At 42.8% G+C, this 23,035-nt stretch overlaps 1 protein-coding gene across 1 annotated transcript in view; it reads left to right on the top strand.

Annotated features, from left to right (window-relative positions):
• The first annotated feature begins 810 nt into the window (after positions 1 to 810).
• The window catches only part of LOC139758288 (uncharacterized), a 36,585-nt gene continuing 14,360 nt past the window's right edge, over positions 811 to 23,035 (top strand). The window contains exons 1-3 of the mRNA XM_071679503.1: positions 811 to 2,747; positions 13,197 to 13,324; positions 21,259 to 21,336. Coding sequence (XP_071535604.1) covers positions 2,681 to 2,747; positions 13,197 to 13,324; positions 21,259 to 21,336 — 273 coding nt within the window. The 5' untranslated portion in view covers positions 811 to 2,680. The remainder of the gene's footprint in view (positions 2,748 to 13,196; positions 13,325 to 21,258; positions 21,337 to 23,035) is intronic.

The following is a 23,035-nucleotide window of genomic DNA, read 5'->3' as shown; positions in this document are numbered from 1 at the left end:
ATATTTTGGTTCAGATATTTGTACAAAAATGCAGCAGAGGAAGACAATGTCCGAGTTGATTTGAATTCTAGGAAAGAAATGCCACCTGCAGGTGCTCCACCGTAGTGTTGATGATCATGATCTTCTTGCATATGTTTAACTGTATCCATGTTTACCAGGTTGTCCTCCGTATCCTTTTCAGCACAGGAAAATGACCCTTGACCTCAAGAGTATAACCTTGACCACGGCAATATGGCCCTTGACCACGAAAGTACAACCCTAGACCACAGTGTGAAAACCTCTTGGCTACAACTTTACGAGCCTAAACCATGATGGTTTGACCCTTAGGCGTGATGACCTGACCCTTGACTTGACTCATAAGGGTTGAGTCACGTTGTCATGCCCAAGGGTCATATCGTCGTGCTCAAGGATCGTCCCGTCGCGTTGAAGGTGGTAGACTCAAGCGGGAGAAATCTCAAAGCTTGGTAGAATATTTCATGTTTTTAAATTTCACAAGTAACATATTTTACATCAACAGTTTGCTAGTGGTCAGTCCTGTTTACCTTAGTTTATGCCAGCAGTTTGCCAGCAGGAGTTTCTGTTTACGATTTTTATGTAAGAGAAAGATTGAAAAAACTTATCAAGCAGGGTTGTTATCTTGTTTTTCTAAACGAACGGCGTTCCCTATGGAAAACAAATCTTTCGTTATAAACTAAAAATCAATATATATATATGTGTGTGTGTGTGTGTGTGTGTGTGTGTGTGTGTGTGTGTGTGTGTACCGAGTATTCTTAATAACTTGTCAAAATAGTCTACAACTCTCTAGAGTCCCGAGATGTCATTCGTCAATCCTGTAGAAGATAGGGAAATATTTTCCTCATATAAGATGTTGTTTTTATCCATCTGTCTGTGATGGTTTTGTTCGTATAACAAGATGCCTTGTTATGGTCCGTATTTCATTAAGTTCAACGTTCTCCAAGCAGGCGAGATGGTCCTGCTGTACTGATGTACTTCCCACAACTCTGGTCTTCAGCTGGCTCATAGACCGCCGGCCAGTGTTGTCTCACTATGTGTATACTGCGGCAAAACTCCTCTCTCTCTCTCTCTCTCTCTCTCTCTCTCTCTCTCTCTCTCTCTCTCTCTCTCTCTCTCTCTCTCTCTCTCTCTCAGCAACATTACAGCAGCCATATCATCATGATTCCCATGAATGATTCATTCCATGCAATCCTTGTGTTTCTTGAGGAGACACTAACACAATACTCAGGCTGTTATATGTTTACAGACTCACTCTTGAGAGATATGTCCTTCATCTCAGAAGAATCAAGCATCTATATCATTCCAGGGATTTTGGTACTATTCCAGGGACCCCTGTACTATTCCAGGGAATTCTATACTACTCCAGGAGTACTATACTATTCCAGGGACCCCTGTACTATTCCAGGGAATTCTATACTACTCCAGGAGTACTATACTATTCCAGGGAGTTCTGTATTACTCCAGGAAGTCCTATATTATTCTAAGGAATGCCTGCTATAATATTCCAGAAAATGTCTACGACATGAACGGGAAATAACGAACAATATTTTCATGTTCGGGGAAGCAGAGTTTCTTCATGAATGGATTTGCTTTTATTTTTCTCTCCGCTTCACTCAGTTCGCAGGAGTGGAAGTTTTCATGATTATCATTGCAAAGTTCTTGTCAATGAATTGTTTATTCTTTAAGACAGAATTCGCGACTTTTGCAGGAAGACGTTTGTTTATTAAGAACCGAAACGGTATAATTAAGCTGGTAATTACTTTTGAGTATATTTGCTGATATAACAACACAGGTCGCTGTATTAAAGATGATGACCAATTACGAAAGCATTAACAGAGGGAATATTCTCTTTCAGATCCGAACACTCTGAAACTTTGCCTAGATCGGACACTACCACCATTCCTCACCTTTTGGTATCATCCAGAAATACTGAGCAAATATTATAATTTCACGCAGACACTTTCTTCAACATATCTGTTTTAGACATCTGGAGACGGATGTAGAACCTAAGCAATAAAGTACGTTGGAAAATATATGACGTACCTGGGACAACTGTGATCAGTGAACCAGTAATTACCAATGAGATAGTTGTGTATTGTATATATTGAAGGGCATCAGCAAACACAGGATCGTCGCCCTTACCTGCCACAGCATCAGAACCTTCGTCAGTAGCCACGCTAGAACTCTCTCTGGTGCATTCCCTACAACCCTTGCCAGCGCCATCTATAGACTATAGCCTCAATCAGCCCCCTCACTCTAATCTTGGCTAACGTCCTTATCAAAATTTTTGCCACCACCCTCACAAAACCTTCCTTAGCACCTTCACAAAAAACGTTTTCAGCAGCTAGCTCACAAAACCTTCTCCAGCTCCTTCACAAAGCCCTATCCAGTGCCCTTACAAAACCTTTCCCAGCACCCTTACAAAACTCCTAACATCTTTTGAAAAACCTTCAACAAAAGCTAACCCGCGACTCCCATGTAGAGAATGTGCTCTCACTCTCTCCGTTAAAGCCTAAGTGAGTACCTTCACCTGAGGATTCCTGAAACACCTCGCCCATACACCACACCCAAGACCTTCACTCCGGAACTCACTGGAATACCGTCCCCAAGGCGCCATCGCCAGATCTTCACCCAGGACCTCTGTCAGGACTCTTCCCCCAGCGGGATGGGGAGCAGAATATCCTGCTGCAGCAGTGGCCTTCCGCTGTGGTTCCTCCTCTGCTGCTGCCTCGGTGAGTGCCTCATTGATCTTGCAATACGTCTGCGTTCTCCGTCCTCTTTCTGTTGCTGTATATCTGTCCTCCTGATTTCCTGTGTGTGTGTCTGTGTATGTCCCATCTTGACGACGTGTTTGTCTTGTCCGTGTCTCCGTCTTATGTTTTCTTTGCCAGTCACCCATCAGCGTCTGGCTCTGCCAGTTTGTATTTCAGTTTAGATTTGCTTTCCTTTTTATGGTATATATTGATATCTGAATGCTCGGCTTAGAATCTGGTGAAATATCTGAATTTCTGTCCATCATAATGACACTATACAAGCATTCTTTCAGTCCTCAGGCTTTGGTCCATACATACTCTAAATATCCTGGTGAACCAATCAGTATTATATATATATATATATATATATATATATATATATATATATATATATATATATATATATATATATATATATATATATATATATAATGATGAATTGTGTGTGTGTGTGTGTGTGTGTGTGTCTGTGTCTGTGTGTATTTGTACCTTCAGGCAGTGTCGTACATAGCTGTGAAGCAAAAATATTTGTAGGGAAAACATTTCACGACATTCCTCGTCTGAGGTTGTTGTTTGTATTGGTTATGTCGTAACTAGTGGTATCTGGAAACCCTCACATTCCATCCCTCATCTTCTTTTTCTCGTCTTCGTTTCCCATCTGTTCTAAATTTTTCCTTCTTTTTACCCGCCTCCTCCTCTTGTCGTTCTCCGCCATTCTCATTTCCGTGTGGCTCCTCCTCCCTTTTCATCACCAGTTGTACAGTGATGAAGTTCCCACAGGCTGTGGCACGTCCGCCTTGTCCGTCATCTCCTGCCAGCATCCGGAAGATACGAAGACCTCAAGATACCTCACAATGTCGTCCCCAGAACACGCACGCACGCACGTCCACATGTTGCAATATACTCCTCCGTACCATGCAGGAGGCAAACACAACACATACATGAAGACCCGCTTATCGAGTATACTATCATGAATATTCATACGTCAGAATAAAAGCATGTATACATTTATGTACACAGCCTCATCCTGTTAACCTCCTCAGCACGTCAGTATGACCCTGCTATGCGATACTTGGTTATGACAGCCTAACCTCTGACCAACCCGTAAAGGTCAAGTCAAAGGTCATGTTATCATACTAATGCGTGGTAACGTCCTGCTTAAGGGTCGTGTCGTCGTGCTCAAGGGTCGTGTCGTCGTGCTCAAGGGTCGTGTCGTCGTGCTCAAGGGTCGTGTCGTCGTGCTCAAGGAGGTGAGGATAACTAACCTTTCTTGGTAGCGCCAGTAAAACATAGAATATTTTCTCGCTAATGGAACCAGTAAGGATCCTTGACTCACAATGCTTTCGGAAACGTTCAGATGGTTAGTTTCCTCTCCAGGATGAAGCACTGGCTGCTCGTGCAACATTGATCTTTATTTTCTATATCTATCAGCACTTTAGCTCTTTACTGAAGGCAAAGTTCACTGGTAGGGAAGCCTGACACGTATGTATAGCAGGTAATGATAGACTAACTGTAGGCTTTGTTGTGTCAACACAAGATTACTTTATCAAATCAGCAGGAAAGAAACCGTGTGAAAATATGGAAAATACGGAGATGCTGACTTTGCGATGGAAACATCATCTGAACGTGTTTTGATCATGACAAGAATGTGGAAGGTCGGCAGGTATATGTTTTTCGAAGGGAAGCAAAGAGTTCCAAAACTTTTTGCTTACTTGGACGTTTCTGGCAACTTTGTATTGGTACTAATGAAGATATTCATACCAGACTCGCTGGACACACAACATGATCAGGTTCTACACCACATCTTCATCCATGGAAGATTTACCATTGTAACTATACATGTTTACAGACGAAGATGGTGCGACGAATTTGGACGAAGGAGAGGTCACTGAGACCACGCAAATGAATTGGATAAGGAAATGGGAAGTGGCGGATGTAGAAGAAAATCATAGACATTGTTGATGTATTTAACTGAACCCGAGGAATCGTAAAGACATCAGAACATTTAGGAACTTGATTCAGAAATTATCGATCACTTGCTCGTATACTGTGGAAGTCTTCATGTATTTAAGAAAACTAAGTTGATGAAAAAGAAGTTGATTATACGGGACAGAAAAGAACGTTTGGGAATCACTAGAGGCAAGATACACGCCGGCTTCTCTAAACATTACAATATGAAACAAAATCAAGAGACGAGAGATGGATCTGGAGTTGCCTCGTCCACCACCATCCCACACAGACCCCAGAGACCCACACAGACCCCAGAGACCCACACAAACATAGATTTTTCCGTCGGATCCTGACAGGAAAAAATTCCGGACGCTCCGTTTCCACCAACTACACACAGATAGGAACGGACTCCCGCAGATACGCACAGAATAGCTCTTGTCCTTGCTGGAAACGGCGTTCCGGGAAATCAGTTTCAATGAGGATTCACTTGTGTCTATCTCTCTAGTGGCGACCAGGCAGGATGCGTCTACATCTTTCATTTTTGCGGGTTTACTGGAATCTCAACGAAAGTCTGACTACAGCCACATAGATGTGACTACAAAGACAGATAAAAAATAGATTGGCGTAAGGAAAAGAGAAAAATGTTAATGCGGATTATTTTACTTAACTGAACAGTAAATCACAAAACTAAATGCTGTCAGAATCATCTTTGCTTCTCTTTCCACCCCAATGAAGAGATGGACTCAAAGCGGTTGTTTATCATGCATCTAATACGTCGAGCAGGACACAGAGAACGACCAACCAGGTGTGGTATGTGGACCTTCAGTTATACATAAAATCGGTAGCAGAATTGAAATCATTATTACGAGCAATAAACTCGTTAAGTGAGGATATTGGAACTCAATTCAGAACTGAAGAATGTGTCCTGAGTTCCCATTTTGTAAAGGAAAACAATAGACGAAGAACATTTGATCACGGCTGATGATATCAGGAAAACAAGTTGTGAAGGAAGAATTCTAAAATATCCAGGAAACGTTTTGAAACAAAAAGTAGAGAAAGGAAATAGTGAGGACGAATCATCTGATGAAGTTCAGCAGATCCATGAAAAGTTGTTAGTGTCAGACAGAGCCGCCAGGGAGGTGGCAGTCCCCACAACAGGCACACTGAGCTGGGTTCTTAATTGATTAAACGCAATTGACTGAAAAATAGAGAGAAGAAATGACAGGCCAGCCATGGAATATTCGATATTGGTGGAACTCCAGATTGAATTCACATTACAAAGATAAATGGGAGAAAGGAATGGTTGAAACTGACCAAATGACGAGTGAAGGGACCTTGATCACGTAGAGCTCCGTAGGGTAGCAGCTAGCATTGTTGACATTCAGGGGCCACTCGGCTAGAAGCTGGATGCAACAGCCGGCCCACAGTCAACACAGCTGTTCATCCACTCCTAAGAATTGGTCGATAAGTTAGGCACACACACACACACACACACACACACACACACACACACACACACACACACACACACACACATATATATATATATATATATATATATATATATATATATATATATATATATATATATATATATATATATATATATATATATGAGTGAAGGAAGAGGAAAGAGTGGAATGATATAGAGGATTGGGAGAACGAGAGCAAAGATGTTGTTTACTGATATAAATGGTGTTAGTCAAATAATTAATCCCATTATTGCCAGTGTTCTGTAGGGAAGACTGGCCAGGCTTGGCTGCAGGGAATCAGCCATGCAAAACAGTATCATTTGGGAACTAATTGGATTCACCATAACACAATAGCCGGGAGGGAAAAAGACTTAAGGAAAAATAGAAATTGCCTTTACTGAATGCTTAAATCTCCCTTCCAGCAAATACATCCCTTGTCTCTCGGTAACATTTTCCAGTTTTCCTGTTAGATAACTAATGAAAATAGTGTCAGCCTATTGTGTCAGTTTAATTACTCATGATATACCTCGAATTCTGTGAAGTATAGTAACCCTGGAGGACTAAGAGTATTAATTTTTCGAATCTTAACTTGATTTGAAGAGAAACAGTTTTCATTTTTATGTTTTAGTATTTTAGTTTTTACATCATATTTAGGCAGGTACCTATTTTATAGACCAACTCTTAGGCAGCTGGGTTGACCGTGGACCGACTGCCGTAACCAGGATTCGAACCTATGCGCTCGACCCTGGGCGGCCCGTGAATGTGTTACGGTCAGGAACGCTAACTGCTACACTAAAGGTGCTCACTGTGCAAGGTTGTACCACAACTCAGAGAGAAAAATCAAATACTAAAAGAAGGATATTGAAAAGAAAAAAACATACTGAACATGATGAAGGAAGGACACTAAACCGAGTATGATGAAGAGGGGAAGTATATGGGATCATAAGGGAGGATATTGTAGTGAGCGGACTTAAGGAAGTAAATTGGTCACAGTTACAATGATCCAATTACTAAAGGAACAGTATAGTAACATGGTATGCCGTGCTGCACACTGCTGGCGAATCATGAAATAATTATGTTGATTAATTCTCGTTAAGGTTGTATATTGGCTATATAACAAAGCCAAATATAGATCCTGTCACTCGTACCGTTAGAGAGTCTCAGAATTCTTATGTGCGCCTTTTAGTTTAATGACGCTCACCTGCATATCGTACAATGGAATCGTGAGCAGCATTGAAATCATTAAGCAAATGATAAGTATATGTAATGTAACCTAAAGCTGAAACAAGAGAAGGATCCAAGATACTGTACAACTGTCAGAAAACAAAGAAATTAATTACAACTCGGGTTAAGGTAACCTTTCAAGAATTTGTGTCTGGCAGCGGAAGGCTTGAGCCAAGGTAACAAGGGTAGCGTTGCCTGAGGAAATGTGACTCGCTCGCAAATTACACGCGAGATGCAGGTTTCTTCTCCTTTGTGGACCGCTCAGGATCCCGTTAAGAACACACATGACTTTGTAATCCTTGCTTCCCAAGGCACTTCACTCCTGTTCTTCTCTTTGATCTCTTTGTCACTCTCTTCTCTTTTCTCGTCATCTCTACTTCCCTCTCTTTACATTATACTCCTTCCTTCTGTTCGTACCTCCCTCGTCCTCCCGGCTCCTCCTTCTCTCTCTGGGTCTAGTCATTCACCTTCCGTGCCTTTCGTCGTTGCCACTTCCATCCTCTCATTCCTCTTCTCCTCGTTCTTCCCTGACCCATACAGCTGACCATGATCCACCAGCCGACCATCACACAGCTGTTAACGACTTCAGTGGACCAGCTGCCCAATTTGCTAATTACACCTGATTGGAGAAGGAAAGCACATGGAACGAGGGGACGGTGATTGGTGCAATGGGCTGTAAAAGGGGTCAGAGGAGTGTTGTTAAGGGGGTCACAGTAATGCTGTTTTGTTGGTTGGGGTCACACTGAAGGTTTAGATGTTGAAAGAGGCCACAGTACGGGTTGTGGTGGTATGAAAACCCTGACTCCATAAACGAGTCTGAGGAATTTTCTTGTTTGTGAAAGTATGTGTTCGTCGGATAAGGTCTTTAGGGGAATGCCTGAGTGATGCGAGGAGCGCAACTGAACCCTGTTGGACCCAGAGGACGCACGTCAGAGGCAGTCAGTTCCCTGGTGGATCTGATCTAATAATACTCAATAGTGGGTTTAAATCCAGCACTGATGGACCGAGAATTGCGCGTGATAGAGAGATATTGGTAGGAGGATGTGCCGGCACTGGATCTTTGGCACCAGACGATAGTGGCATTACATGACTGCCATTACCGGGGAAGGTGAGAGGTCCGAATGCTTGGAAACTGTCCTGTTGTGGAGGAAATCCAGTACATTATAGTACTGCCGGGGCGCAGGTCCTCATCAGAGGGCGTTGGCACGATATGACCAGAACTTGCTGCAGAAGCTGGGTCGGTCAGTTCAACCCTGAGAGTAAAGAAACTTTTGTGGTAAAGACAGGAATCAAGACTGAGGAAATGACCATAAAGATCGTGCTATACTCCCATCACTGATAATGACCATAAAGATCGTGCTATACTCCCATCACTGATAAGAAGAACATCGTCTTCCTCGGAGACGTTCTTGTCATCAGCTATAAATCAGAAGTGATTCTGACCTCTGGCGTTCAGACCCTCCCTCAAGGTTTGACCTCTCGTGGGGTCTCACACACTTTACTCGGCAGGAAATTTGTCTGGCAGTGGAAGTAGGAGGCGGAGGAGGCGGAGCAGGAAGGAGCAGTACGGTGGTAATGGGTCTGGTGAAGGTCGTAAACGAGGGGATAGAGATTACTCTGAGGATCGCTGTTAGTCGGGGGCCAGCTCGGGGAGGAGTTTGATGATGATGGAATTGGTTTCAAAACTCAATAAAGAAGATGTAACGAGGCATGAAGGAGAGCACACAGGCAGTTACCGTTCAGAATAGCCATCTTGTTGGAGGGGTGTTCACTGATTAGTTCTTATAAAGCAACCAATTGGTAAATCACATTTGCAGAAGACAACACTTGAATGCAGCATTAAGTCAGTCCAGTAAATTGATAACACTAATTGATATAGCAGAGGGTAAGAGGGACATAAAGAGTGCTAGATGTTGTAAGGCACTGCATAAAACTGTAATTCATAGACAGCAGAAGGGGCAATGTTTACACATAGTCACCTACGAGGCAGTGACCTCGCATGATTATTTATACACAAAACAATAATGTACAAACAAGACAAAGTTTTATCTTAGTAGATATGATGATAAGAATGTGTAGCTTCACCGACCAATGCACGTTTCTCATTAGTCTTTTGTCTTAATGATTATCTAAATTCTTTTTTTTAATCCTATGTTGTTTTGTGAACCAAATGACAAAACCTGCAGACCAGATGAAAACAAAATGACTGTCGTCTTTGGTCAGCTTTCATGTTGGATTAATAGTGAAATGATTACGTGTTCACAGACAGAACCAACAAAGCTACCAAATATAGCCTCTGCTCTTAGAAACTTGAGTCATTACCAAAAGTGAGTTCAAATTATGCACACACACACACACACACACACACACACACACACACACACACACACACACACACACACACTAAATATAAAGAAAGTGCAGCCATAGACAGAAAAAAACATACATTCACACATACATAGATTGGCAGCAAGATTGTATTACATACATAAATGCTCGACACAAAACATGTACAAACATACAGATATATACATACACGAAAACAAGCACATATACACATATACAAATACACACATGCATACTTATACATATATCACATACTAAAAACTACAGATGCATGAACAGTGAAGACTGAAAATTGTCACACGAACACAAGCACAAAAAAGACTAAATCCACACAAGACACGCACACTCAGGTGTGTATACAAGCATCAGCAGGCACGTACGTAAAAAGATAACGTCACTTGTTTCTTCTTTTGTTCCTACTATTAGGATGTGATAATACAGGAGAGGAGAATTGTCAACCCTCCATTCGCACCTTCCAAGAGTAATATTCTTTCTCCGTCTCCCACATGTAGTCTGATCAAAACCATACGATCGAACCTTTGAGGACAAAATGTCACTTGGCTCCTTATGCCCTATTTCAGAACGTGATCATATAGGACGTGAGGATTTTCAGACCCCTCCAGCTCCCGAGCCTCTTACTCACCTCCTTCCACAAGCAGGAGATAATAATATAGCATTCTGTATCTGTTATGATAATATGTACAGATGTAAATCATGGAAATGAAGTAATTTTGTAGGTAAAAACAGGCGACACAAACTCCCTAATTTGAAAATTCCAGCTCAGAGCATTAAACTTTGAAAGATAACAAACAACTAATGCATGTTAAACACCAGTTAGTGAGCCACATTTTTGTCGCTGTCCTCCCGCTGCTCCTGATGCCATTTTCATGGGTAAAGTTGGACGTAGTTCGTCATCCGAGAATGTAAACCAAGCCGACGTGTGTCGTGATGGAGGGGCTGCCAACCTGAACACTATCATGTGAGGAAATAGTTTCCCGTCACAGGCAAGATAACATCTTATTCTTCCATCATTATTATACACACACACACACACACACACACACACACACACACACACACACACACACACACTCACTCACTTATCAATACATACATATATATAGATATATATGTATAGTGATGGGAAGAAGGTGAATAGTTTGAAGAGAACTAACGTACATATGGGGTGAGGGAGAGGATGGGGAACTGCTAACGGACAAATAGAATGTTAAAATAGCTGACAGAGTCAGTATTTTGAGGGACGACTGAAAGTGTTAGTTTATAGGGGAAGCGGCTGTGGTGTGTGTGTGTGTGTGGAAGAAGGTGGCATGTGGAGTGAGAGAATCATGGTGAACGGCGTGATGATAAGAGAGGAGATGGTGGAAGCCTTGCGTGAGATGAAGTGTTGTAAAGCGGCAGGAGTGAATGGTGTTGTAGCCGAGGTTATGAAGAGAGGAGGAGGAGGATGTGTTGTTGTTTGGTTAGTCAGGCTTTCATTGTTTGTACGGCCCAAGGTCAGGGAGGTCAGGACTCGCAGGAAGTATGTATAGTTCCCTTAAAGAAAGACAAATAGAACAAGGTTGAATGTTCTGATTTAAGAGGAATGAAGTTGTCGGGTATAACTGATAATGCATGTGGGAGAGCGTGATTGACTGGGTGGTGTTGTGCAAGCTGAACGCGGAGGAGCACCTTGGTTCCAGGAGAGGTAGAGGATGTGGACTATGAAGACGTCTGCTTTGAATATATTTGCATGAACGAGAGAAAGATAGTGACTCATGTGGTATTCATGGATCTAGAGAAAGCGTATGATCAGATTGACAAAGATGCCTTATGCAAGATGCAACATTATAAGTGGAATGCAATGCCAAGATACTGAATGTACTGGCCTCACCAGCGATGCACGTCCCCATCATTACTGATGGACGTCCACTCCTCATATCTGCCAAGCCCTGTAAGATCTGTACAATAACGTTGCTCTGGCCTCAGAGATGATGCGCTTCGTCTGGGATATTCACAATGTGGACCCTATGTTCTGACTTCTGCTGGCACTATTTGAAAAGGTTTGAGGCGAAACATGCCTCCTCAAGGAGCACACGCAGCTGTTTCGTGCATGGCATGTTTAACAACTGCCAGGCGAGCTGGTCGCCCCGCACAAACTTGGTAAGACCTGCCAGAACCCGTGTTGCTGCAGACTGCCCAGGCTTCACCGCCAGTACGTTTAGTGGCGGTGTATAAACTATTGAGATCAAATAATTACATATAATAGTTCATAAACGGTTTGTATTTTGGCTTACATAAAGAAATTTTATACTTTATTTATCTATTCTCTCTCTCTCTCTCTCTCTCTCTCTCTCTCTCTCTCTCTCTCTCTCTCTCTCTCTCTCTCTCTCTCTCTCTCTCTCTCTCTCTCTCTCTCTCTCTCTCACCATGAGAGAAATATTTCTTCACAAATAGGGTCATTGAAGACAGGAATAATGTGCTTGCTTGTGTCACAGAGGCAAAACAATAGACTCATTCAGAAATGGTCGAGACAAGAATATGCCGGTGGAAGTTATCATTAGTTGTATAAAAAGGAATCAGATCCTCATTTTCTTCTGCAAGGTAACCATGTCATGAGCCAGCAGCTGGGTTTCTGTTACATGTTTTCAGTATGTGTTCTCTCTCACACTATGGTCTCGCTCTCATCTATGGGTCGAGGGATGTAAAGACACCAGCCAGGTCCATCAAGGAGGGACGAACGTAGAATCCGAGAGGCTTGGAGATTTTCATTATTCAAAGCCCAGAAGAATACCTCCAACTAAACAATGGATGCCTGGGCTTAACCTTTTCTCGTTAAATTCCCTTGACAATCAACCTAGCTTTCAACCATCTAGACGATAAAAAAGGGGAGTTTAGACAGATATATCAAGGCAAAGTCAACGTAGATATCTTTATCTTCTCAGATACTTTCTAGTTTTATTTCTATTTTTTTTAGCATCCAACATAACTTTTCATCAACGTAACTTCATATCAGAGCAAACATTTCTTCGTTGTAAATACGGCACTGCAGACTCTCATGGTTGTCTAAAAATATGTTTCATCAAAAGCTCCTTATATTGTACGTCTACCACAAAACATCATCACTCACTAGCTTAAGCTTATTACGACGCTGTTTCATTTATCATACAGTGCTAGTTACATTTTACTGTACTCTTGAACCATACACCTAGTTTTGTAATGTGGTACTGTACAGACACACACACACACACACACACACACACACACACACACACACACATTCACACATATAGAATCTCTCTATCTGGCACATGACACTTGACAACACGTGACTGATACAACTCTTTGCAACATTAGGGTTACTGCGGTGGGCGCTACTCACTGGTCACTGGTCGTATGGTCTCATGAGTACTCAGGTCCTCACTCTCCACCTGCGCAGGTGTGGGCGTGACGGAGGCGTGGTGGGGTCAACGTCCGGAGTTCGGTCCAGCAGCTGACACTGTGACGGTGGAGGAAGGCGAGACGGCCAAGCTGCCCTGTGTCGTCCTCCATCTGAACGACAAATCTGTGAGTATCTGCTGAGGGCTTTGCCTTCAGGCTGTCTAATGGGTGAGCAATCAATTACTAAACACTTTAGTATTATGCCTTTATCTTCTTTACCAAGTATCTCTTAATGGTTATGATATTTCTCGATGTCATTCCATTCACCTTTCGTTCTGTAAAACTAACACACTGACACACACACACACACACACACACACACACACACACACACACACACACACACACACACACACACACACACACACAGAGGACAGCCTAGCCCTAGCCTTGCATCTCTTTGAATCCCGTGAATCAAGTCGCAGCAGCGCCTAGCCCCGCCCCGCGGTGGGAGGGTAGCTGCGCGCCCAGGATGAATGGCCGGTGTGCATGGAGTATATACAACCATTATCAATGAAGTTCAATGCCCAGAGTACTCCAGGAATGAATGAATGTACACGAGTTGAAAAGATTTGCCTCAGTGACTTTAAATGGTCTGAGCGTGCCATGATTTGATCATCTGCGACCCGTCAGGTTCCGGGGATGGAAGCGCACTGCCTTTTGAATGAATGCTGCGCCTCACGCGCCGGATGTACGCCCCACGCGCCGGATGTACGCCCCACGCGCCGGATGTACGCCCCACGCGCCGGATGTACGCCCCACGCGCCGGATGTACGCCCCACGCGCCGGATGTACGCACATCAGGGAATTTAGATATTAGCTGGAGCGAGGAAAATATGAATGAACATAAAGGGGAAACGTGACACATGTGGTCAATGAACTTACATAGCAGAACGGCGAGAGGAATGAATGAACGTACGGCGGGAGATGAGATAACCATGATCAACATATTCAAATGGCTGCTCAGGCGAGTTATAATTAAATGTCAGCAACCCGCCCGCCAGGTTTGAATGATTGGAGAGCGCCAGGTTTTGTATAGTTGCTGTTCTAAAATTAAAGGACCGTTAAGTGGCGAGTTTAAACGGCTGCACCTCTCATGATTTAAAGGTTACAACGTCAATATTAAATATTTAGACTCGTAGTGTGTTAATGTTGTGAGTATTTCTAGGTATGCGAGGTGTGAGTGTTGAGGATATGCTGTGTTTGAAGAGTTGTAGTGAGACGGAATTAGTTGCTTTAGTGCGGAGAGGACAATTGATTTTGAAGTATACTGGGTATAGCGAGGTATACTCTGGCTGGACAGATTGGCTATATTAGATATAAACTGGGTTTAAAGTGTGGTAGAGAGTGGCGAGAATAATTGCTTTACATGCAAACGAAGTTTGACGGGGTTTAGGATTGTTTTGACTTTATCATTTATTTACTTAATCTTTTCAGAGTTTTATCTTATTTTCCTGGAAGTATTAAAGATGGGATCTATGTACAGACGTCTTATTAACCTTTGGTAGTTTAAGATGTTTTAAATGCATAGTGGACGACAGCGTAGTCACTTCTTATGATCACTATACCAGTATTAAGCTTCCTCTCTGTTGACAGTAGTAGCCAGCACCAACCAGCTGGGGCACTGTGTTTATCAGGCCACACCCGACCCAAGCGTTCAGCCCACGAGGTCAGATTCATCCCTGACCTTTGACCCTATACCCCCACCATCTCACCAATAAAAACATAAACGACAAAGTGAGACCACTATGTATGTATCATGTGGTCGAGTGTTCGTAGATCAGACCTCGAGACAAAATGAAGGTATTGGCATAACCCATGAAAAAAAAATGCATAAAGGCAGACAGAAGTAAATAGTTGCAGTACCTAAACTGTTGCTTGGACAATCAGTCCACATAATCTGTTTTCCATGCAAGTTGTTTGAGTTGACTAATATCTGCTGCAACTTTTGAATAAATCTTGCGTTTTTGAGGAAGATTTTAACACTGCAGCGGATCAGGATTGAACGTCAGGCGTGCTGAAGACTAATGTTCTGTCCAGTGTTTCCTCCAAGAAGTCTTAAAGTTAAGAAATCTTTTGGGTTTTCTGAAATTAAAATTGTAAATTACATACGAAAAGTTTTCCCTTTCTTCGTATATGTAAATTATATGAAAATCGGATGTGGTATTAGGAGTCGTTTTTCTCATATTATTGTCAGTGAGATGAACAGTTGGACAGCAAGGATGGGGAGCGTGGTGGTGGTGGTGATGATGATGATGATGATGATGATGATGGTGGCGAAGGAGATGATAATGGTGGTGGCGGTGGTGGTGGTGATGATGATGATGGTGGTGTTGGTGAGGGGGGGGGGGTAATAGACATAACAATGACCTGCCTCGGTCGTGGCACCACTGGACACTGCCAACAGTGACAAGATTTGAAATACCAAAACCTCACACACACAAAAGTCAAGTGAAACTGTGTAAACGTTCACAGAGAGAGAGAGAGAGAGAGAGAGAGAGAGAGAGAGAGAGAGAGAGAGAGAGAGAGAGAGAGAGAGAGAGAGAGAGAGAGAGAGAGAGAGAGAGAGAGAGAGAGAGAGTGTGAACTGATAAAAATGACATCAAACACGTTACGTCGTAAAATCCTCTTATGCAAAACTTTTCTTCTTCATCTGAGATCTAATACTAATAAGCTGTTTAAAAGCTGGGTAAAGTAGCCACTTCAACCTTACGTACAAAACATATTTTTCTGTTCTTATTTGTTTACCAAATACGTAGTTCATCCAATATCAATGTTTCTTTATGTGATATTAGTTCATCAGACAGATAAGATTATCATCGATTGGACTATACTGAAATGGCTTCCTTTTACGCACTGTTAGCTTTGACATCATCAAACTATTGCTTTATTTTCCCCGCGGCATCAAAGGTGTTAGTCACCGACCTGGAAATATATCGAGAGACTATTTTCCAATTTTTTCCCCCGGTAATTGCTGACAAATCCTCGTTAATGTTTATATTTCAAACGCCAAAACTTTTTACCTTTTTCGTTTTCATCTAGTAATGTTTTAGCATGATTTCTGGTTGTTTTTTTCTGGAACCCTCACTACATACTTTGCTCTCCAGCATAAAATTCCAGTAATTAGAATTCCAGACATCAGGAGATCTCGTAATCACTTTTCCAGGTAGTTTGGATCTTGAATTAGACCTTTTACAGTTTTTAATAATTTTGTAAAAAGAAAAAAAGATCAGTATGTATCAAGTGGTTCATCTGTTACATTCATCGTATCATTAATCCACAATCGACCTTGACGAAGGTGAAGTAGAATGGAAACTTGTATTTCATGTTTTCTCTGAAAATTATGGTTGGAAATTAGAAAGCAGAAGTCACGTTATGATTACAGACACAGGTTCCTCACGGCCGAGAATTATGATACATTCTTGTCAAGGGAGGACTTCGCCAGGTATCGTAACCTCGTGGGATAATTATGTGAGAATCTTGCCAAGAGGGTTAACGGCACGCACTCTACATGAAGACAGTCAAGTACGAACCCCACGAAGGCTGGCGGGCTACTGGGTGAGGTACTTCATGCGAAAGTGCATTTGGGAACTTTTCGTGTTTCATTTTCCTCGTGGACTCATAGGAATATCTTGATCACGCGCAAAATTGTGATCCTTTCCTATATATATATATATATATATATATATATATATATATATATATATATATATATAATGTATCTCAGAAACTGACTAACGTGTGCGAGCGCTGAGGCTGAAGTTTATGACTAGATCCTTTGGCAGTAGTCTGTATGTGTTGGGTGCTAACCAGTTCAAACTCGCTCCCTGCCTGCCATAAACCTTTGTATTCTTTACACCCTGGCACTCGTTCAACTTCATCATGCAATTATCTCATGTAGTTTTGGCTTTCCCTTTTAACCTCTTTACACATGACTGTTCTTCATTTCCATATATACTCTGTACTTTTCTCGCTCAGCTTCATTCCCTGACTCCACCTTCCCGGAACACACACACACACACACACACACACACACACACACCTACCGGCTACACAACACGAACTATATATTTATATATATATATATATATATATATATATATATATATATATATATATATATATATATATATATATATATATATATGTATATATCACCACCTAATACAGAGAAAGAAAGGGGAGGGGGGGGTGGGAAGTGTTACACATACGCAGTAACAATGGTTCTGTTCTTCATACTAACATATCGTCATAACGTTCTCGTACATAATTCATCTATAACCAACGAAATCTTCCAATGAATCACCAAAGGTTCACATTACCCTCTATCGGCTTTTGTGTAATTTACTTCCCGATCTATATCCACTAAAATCCCCATTGTCGAACAAATTGAATCTCAAATATGGTAGCTCTTAATCCCATACCATTATCGGAGTGGTCAGGACTGGGTAGAACGTGGTGGATCTTTATAGTGTAACGGTTTGAAAGGTAACTACAGTATGGGATTACTTTCTTCCCAGAGGAAGGATCTGTCAGACACATGCAGATAATCATATGGATAGAATAAAGAAATATATCATTGGGAAGGAAGGTATCTAGAGGGGAACGTAAATTTCAATTCAATTACACTTATAAACCCAGAAGTGTGTGTGTGTGTGTGTGTGTGTGTGTGTGTGTGTGTGTGTGTGTGTGCTTCTGAAGGTTCGTTAGCACAAAGCAAAATTTGTGATTAGCGAGTGACACGAGACTTATCTTATTTCCCTGATTTCTTTGATGTATGTATAGGGTGGAGGGAGGGTGGGCACCGTATCTGTAGATAATTCTTTATTACAGTTCCCCTTCACTGAGGCAGATCAGCTGCGGTCGTGCACTGGAAAACAAATTTAGGAAATAGATATTTTGATTGTTAAGGAACTGATTACCGTTTCTTCGTTCAGTGAAAGCGATCATTCCCTTCGAGAAGAAAAAGCTCCGAAGTAAGCTGAGTTAAGGGTCATAAGGGAATTGTTCCTGGTTGAGTCATTAACCAAGGAGTAAACATAACGAAACTTAGGGAAACACAACATGATAGTAGAATTATTAACATGTTTAGTGAGAGGAATGTATGGATGTGGCACTAGATGTATGGCTGGGATAGAGAAACATCTTTTGAGGAAAGAGAGCTACATACATTAAGAGAGAGAGAGAGAGAGAGAGAGAGAGAGAGAGAGAGAGAGAGAGAGAGAGAGAGAGAGAGAGAGAGAGAGAGAGAGAGAGAGAGAGAGAGAGAGAGAGAGAGAGAGTTGAAGTTGCTATGACTGTAAGCGTTGACTATTATTCTTCGTGACATGCAACTGATGTTTTAAAGGGGACACGAGAGTGCCATTCTAGCGTCACCACAGAGCCATTCTTATGACAACCCTGGCACCATCCCTGGTCTTGCAGCAGGGTAATTTTCCTTGCATCTCAATGGTGCAATTCCATGGAAAGCAAAAGCATCCTTCTGATCCATAATGTCGTCACCACTGCAGCCAAGGACACAGCAAGACTCCTTCCAGGCAACACAGGGCACCGTTCCATGGAATATTGAGGTATAGTGATATTGAATACCGAGGCACCATTCCAGCAAATGCCAGGTCGGCATTATGTGAAACACCAAGACATTATTCCCCGAGCAATATGACACTATTTCACCAAACATCAGAGCGCACCCTGAGGAAAGCCAGAAATATCCACCAAGACACTATGACGCAACTCCTCCGAGCACCAGGAGACAATTAAGAAGCACATCAGTCACCATTCCAAGGGGGGAAGTGTGAGTGCCCACCACCAACCACTGACACTATGGCGCTATTCATTACAACAATGAGAATTGCCACTTCTGCAAGAAACTCACCCGATTACCAACAACAATATGACACAAATGGCACCGTTAGGGGAGGAATGGTGACACCATCTCAGGAATATGAGGGCTTTGTTCCCAGGAACACTAGGATGCCATTCCCGGAAACAATTCTGGGACTGGCATGAGAGCAGGTGTCACCTCAAGCTGTACTAGTCAGGTGGCTAGTTTCCTTTACTGACTCAGAATAAGGTGATGATGCCTAGCAGTTAGTATTGAAGACAAGAGAAGAGTTGGCTGATGGGAGACGGGTAGGCGATGTGGAGCTACAACATCGAGAGAGAGAGATGGTCACTGAGATATATTGACTGATGTGATATGTGATGATGGAGTGGGAGCGGTGGGGGAGGAGGGATTAGGGAGTAGAGTGGGATGCGAGAGGTTGCGAGCAAGGCAGTATAGGGAGTAAGGGAGTGTGGGAAGTACGTTAGTGTAGGAGGAAAAAGAAGGTACGGGTGGGATGGACGGGTAATACGAGGAGCTGGAACTGTGAGTGGGCGGGAGTGAGAGCGGGTCAGGATGAAAGCGCCTCTGAAACAGGAGCATGTTGAGGATGGGAAGGTGTGGAGGACAAGGCGCGGAGATTAGACGGCTTGGGTGGTGAGGCGTGTGTGTGACAGGATGTTGGAGGTGAAGCCAGACTATACTGGAGAAAATGACATGAAAGAACATCACCTGCCACACATGCATTTCAGTTGTCCTCAGACACAATTGCGTATGTACCCATCACCATATTACCATTATCATAATCATCACTGTCACAACCACTATCATAACCACTATCACAGCCAACAACTAAGTATCACCGTTTACATCATAATCACGAACACAACACCACAGTTCCCAACATTACTTTAACCCACTCACACCACAACTTCACTGTGGTAGCGCCTGCATTATACCTTCTCCTCCGTCATAACCAACATTACCACCTCACCCCCCCCCCCCCACTAGAATCCCCTACCACCTGTGTTACCTCCCTGTACATCAGTAATATGAGTCACGAGGCTAAGTGCTTCTGCCAGCACACTAATTAGGGCCACACTGGGAGCAGGTCTGAACCATCCACAAAGTCGGTTTTCCTCAGCGTCTTACGGCCACACTGAGAACTTATGTCATACCGCTTCCCTCTGCTGAGTGAACTGGAGTCGTTCCTGGAAGAGAAGGAGAAGTTAGTTAATTCAACAAAGGATTGAGATAGTTTGTTATCGTAGGATCTGGTGTGGAAGAGACAGCTAGTACGTAACCCATGTTGACAGAAGTATCTCATCTGGCTCAGTCTGGCTCAAGTCTAGAACACTCGTGAAGAACGTTAGATGATAACAGAGTAACTTAACCCAGGGTCCAGTGGCTCATCCAGGGCATTTGATGGCAGAGTTAACAAGGCCAAAATCAAAGATGGCTGTTAGTTCGCTAACTAGAAATGGAAGATCATATTAAACTATTAAGAATTCCGCATGAAAATTGGTTTTCAACGAAAGGAAAAGGCAAAAGTTGGATACTGCTACTTAATTGTTGAAGGAAGAGTTCGTCAGCTGGTTGAGAGGCTAAAACGTTTTCTTGTTACAGTTCACAAATACATACGAGCACACAGACACACAGACGCACAAACGCACAGACACACAAGGCGTTAAAGCGCTTTGGTACACACACACTCTGTCTTTATATATATATATATATATATATATATATATATATATATATATATATATATATATATATATATATATATATATATATATATATATATATATATATATATATATACATATGGATCTCTCTCAACTCTCTCTCTCTCTCTCTCTCTCTCTCTCTCTCTCTCTCTCTCTCTCTCTCTCTCTCTCTCTCTCTTCCGCCTGAAACGCTTCAATATATCCGTCCCTACGTGAAGCCACGTGTATTCATATGAAATGTTTTCATATCACAATATTCCCCGTGGGTAGGACGGGACCCTAAATGGCAATATGATATCTTGTTTTTCGCTGGGATTTTCATCGTGATTCTTGAGATGTATTTCTATATCTCGACATTACAGTAAAGTTGAGATATGACTTTTTTCTAACATTACGAAAATGTTAAAGGTTGATATGATAGTTAAGTTTATGTTGATTGTTGACAACCTAGAACAACAGCAGCTAACCCCGCCATAATGGTGCGATTTGTTATCTTTCCTCCGCAGGTGACGTGGCTGAGGAGCCGAGACCTGCACATCCTGACGGCCGGCCACCACACCTACTCCGCCGACCAGAGGTTCCAGGTACCTGCCACCTCCTCGTTCCTTCCTTTACCTTGTTCCTCCCTTACCACACCTACCAGAGTTCCAGGTACCTACCACCTCCTCGTTCCTTCCTTTACCTTGTTCCTCCCTATACTGTCTCATCACCACACCTGCTCCTCTAACCACAGGTATCTACAAACTCCTCCCTCCCTCTCACTCTCCAAAGACCGCCTCCCCAACCCCTTCCCTCCCTCCTTTCTCCCTCGCACCTCTCCCTTCATTTTGCTTCTCTCCATCGTCTCCATCCTGCCAAACCCCCCAACACCCCTCATCTCTCTGGTCCTTCTTTTCTTTCCAGCATCCAAAGAGATATTAACCTGAAGGATGAACCAACTCTTTAAAACCACGCCTTCAAAACCATCATGGGAGGTAGCGAAGTCATCCGTTATGGGTCGACGTATCTCCCAGCTCCCCTCGGATGACCTATGACCTAATTTGGCGAGGGTGAGGGGTGAAGCAGGGTCATTGTGGCTCCTTAAACACCAAAGTGGGTGCTCATGGCCCGGGCCTGATAGTGTTGCTGGCTCTATCTGGCTGACTGATGCGGCAGTTCACGCTCTATGCATATATGATGGTCGCCTGTTATGGGCACTCATCCTGGGAGAGAGAGAGAGAGAGAGAGAGAGAGAGAGAGAGAGAGAGAGAGAGAGAGAGAGAGAGAGAGAGAGAGAGAGAGAGAGAGAGAGAGAGAGAGAGAGAGAGAGAGAGAGACGAATCATTTTGGTTGTCGATCTAAAACAAAGCATAGTTCAAGGTTTAATGAACGATATTTCTTTTTGTTGAACGGATTCAAAATATTCCTTGTCTTTACAAAACAAATCTTCAGGTAACTCCTTTTAGCGAATTGGCCTCTGGAGGATGACCCAGGTGAGAATCCCTGTCATGTTATGTAAATTACAGCCACCATAGGATTACCTTACCCACTTTAAGAATATTTTACTGATCTGGGATTACCTTACCTATCTAGAGGTTGTCTTCTCCATCTGGGGATTATCTTACCCATCCAGAGGTTTTCTTACCCACCTGGAGATTATATTACCCACTTAGAGGTTATCTTACCCACCTCGAGGTTACCTCACCCACCTGGGGATTACCTCACCCACCTGGGGATTACCTCACCCACCTGGGGATTACCTCACCCACCTGGGGATTACCTCACCCACCTGGGGATTACCTCACCCACCTGGGGATTGTATTATTTGTCTGAGGATTGCCACACCATGACCTGTCTCTCTACACTTACTCCATCCCGTCTTGGGCCTCGGTCTCCCTCACCAACATTTGTCTCTGTCTCTCTACCACTATTTATTTATCACTCTTCCACCATCATTTGTCTCTTGAGTCTCCCTCCCCACAAGCTGTCTGTCAGTCTCCCTTACCATCATTTATCCCTCATAATCCATCATTCCCTAAGTCTCTCATTTTTTTACCATCAATTTTCCCACTATTCTGACAATAACATGTCCCTTAGTCTCACAACGTCATCTTCAGCTTCCTCTCCTTCACCATCCCTCTCTCTCTCTCTCTCTCTCTCTCTCTCTCTCTCTCTCTCTCTCTCTCTCTCTCTCTCTCTCTCTCTCTCTCTCTCTCTCTCTCGCTTTTGAGCTGTCTTCAGTAACAGCATCAGCTGTCTTTCTCCCCACCATCACTACCACTACCTGTCTGCTCCTCTCCACCT

This window comes from Panulirus ornatus, chromosome 30, assembly GCF_036320965.1.
Source record: "Panulirus ornatus isolate Po-2019 chromosome 30, ASM3632096v1, whole genome shotgun sequence".
Taxonomy (NCBI): Eukaryota; Metazoa; Arthropoda; class Malacostraca; order Decapoda; family Palinuridae; genus Panulirus; species Panulirus ornatus.
The sequence above is the reverse complement of the archived record's forward strand: the minus strand, read 5'-3'. Positions and strand labels throughout refer to the sequence as shown.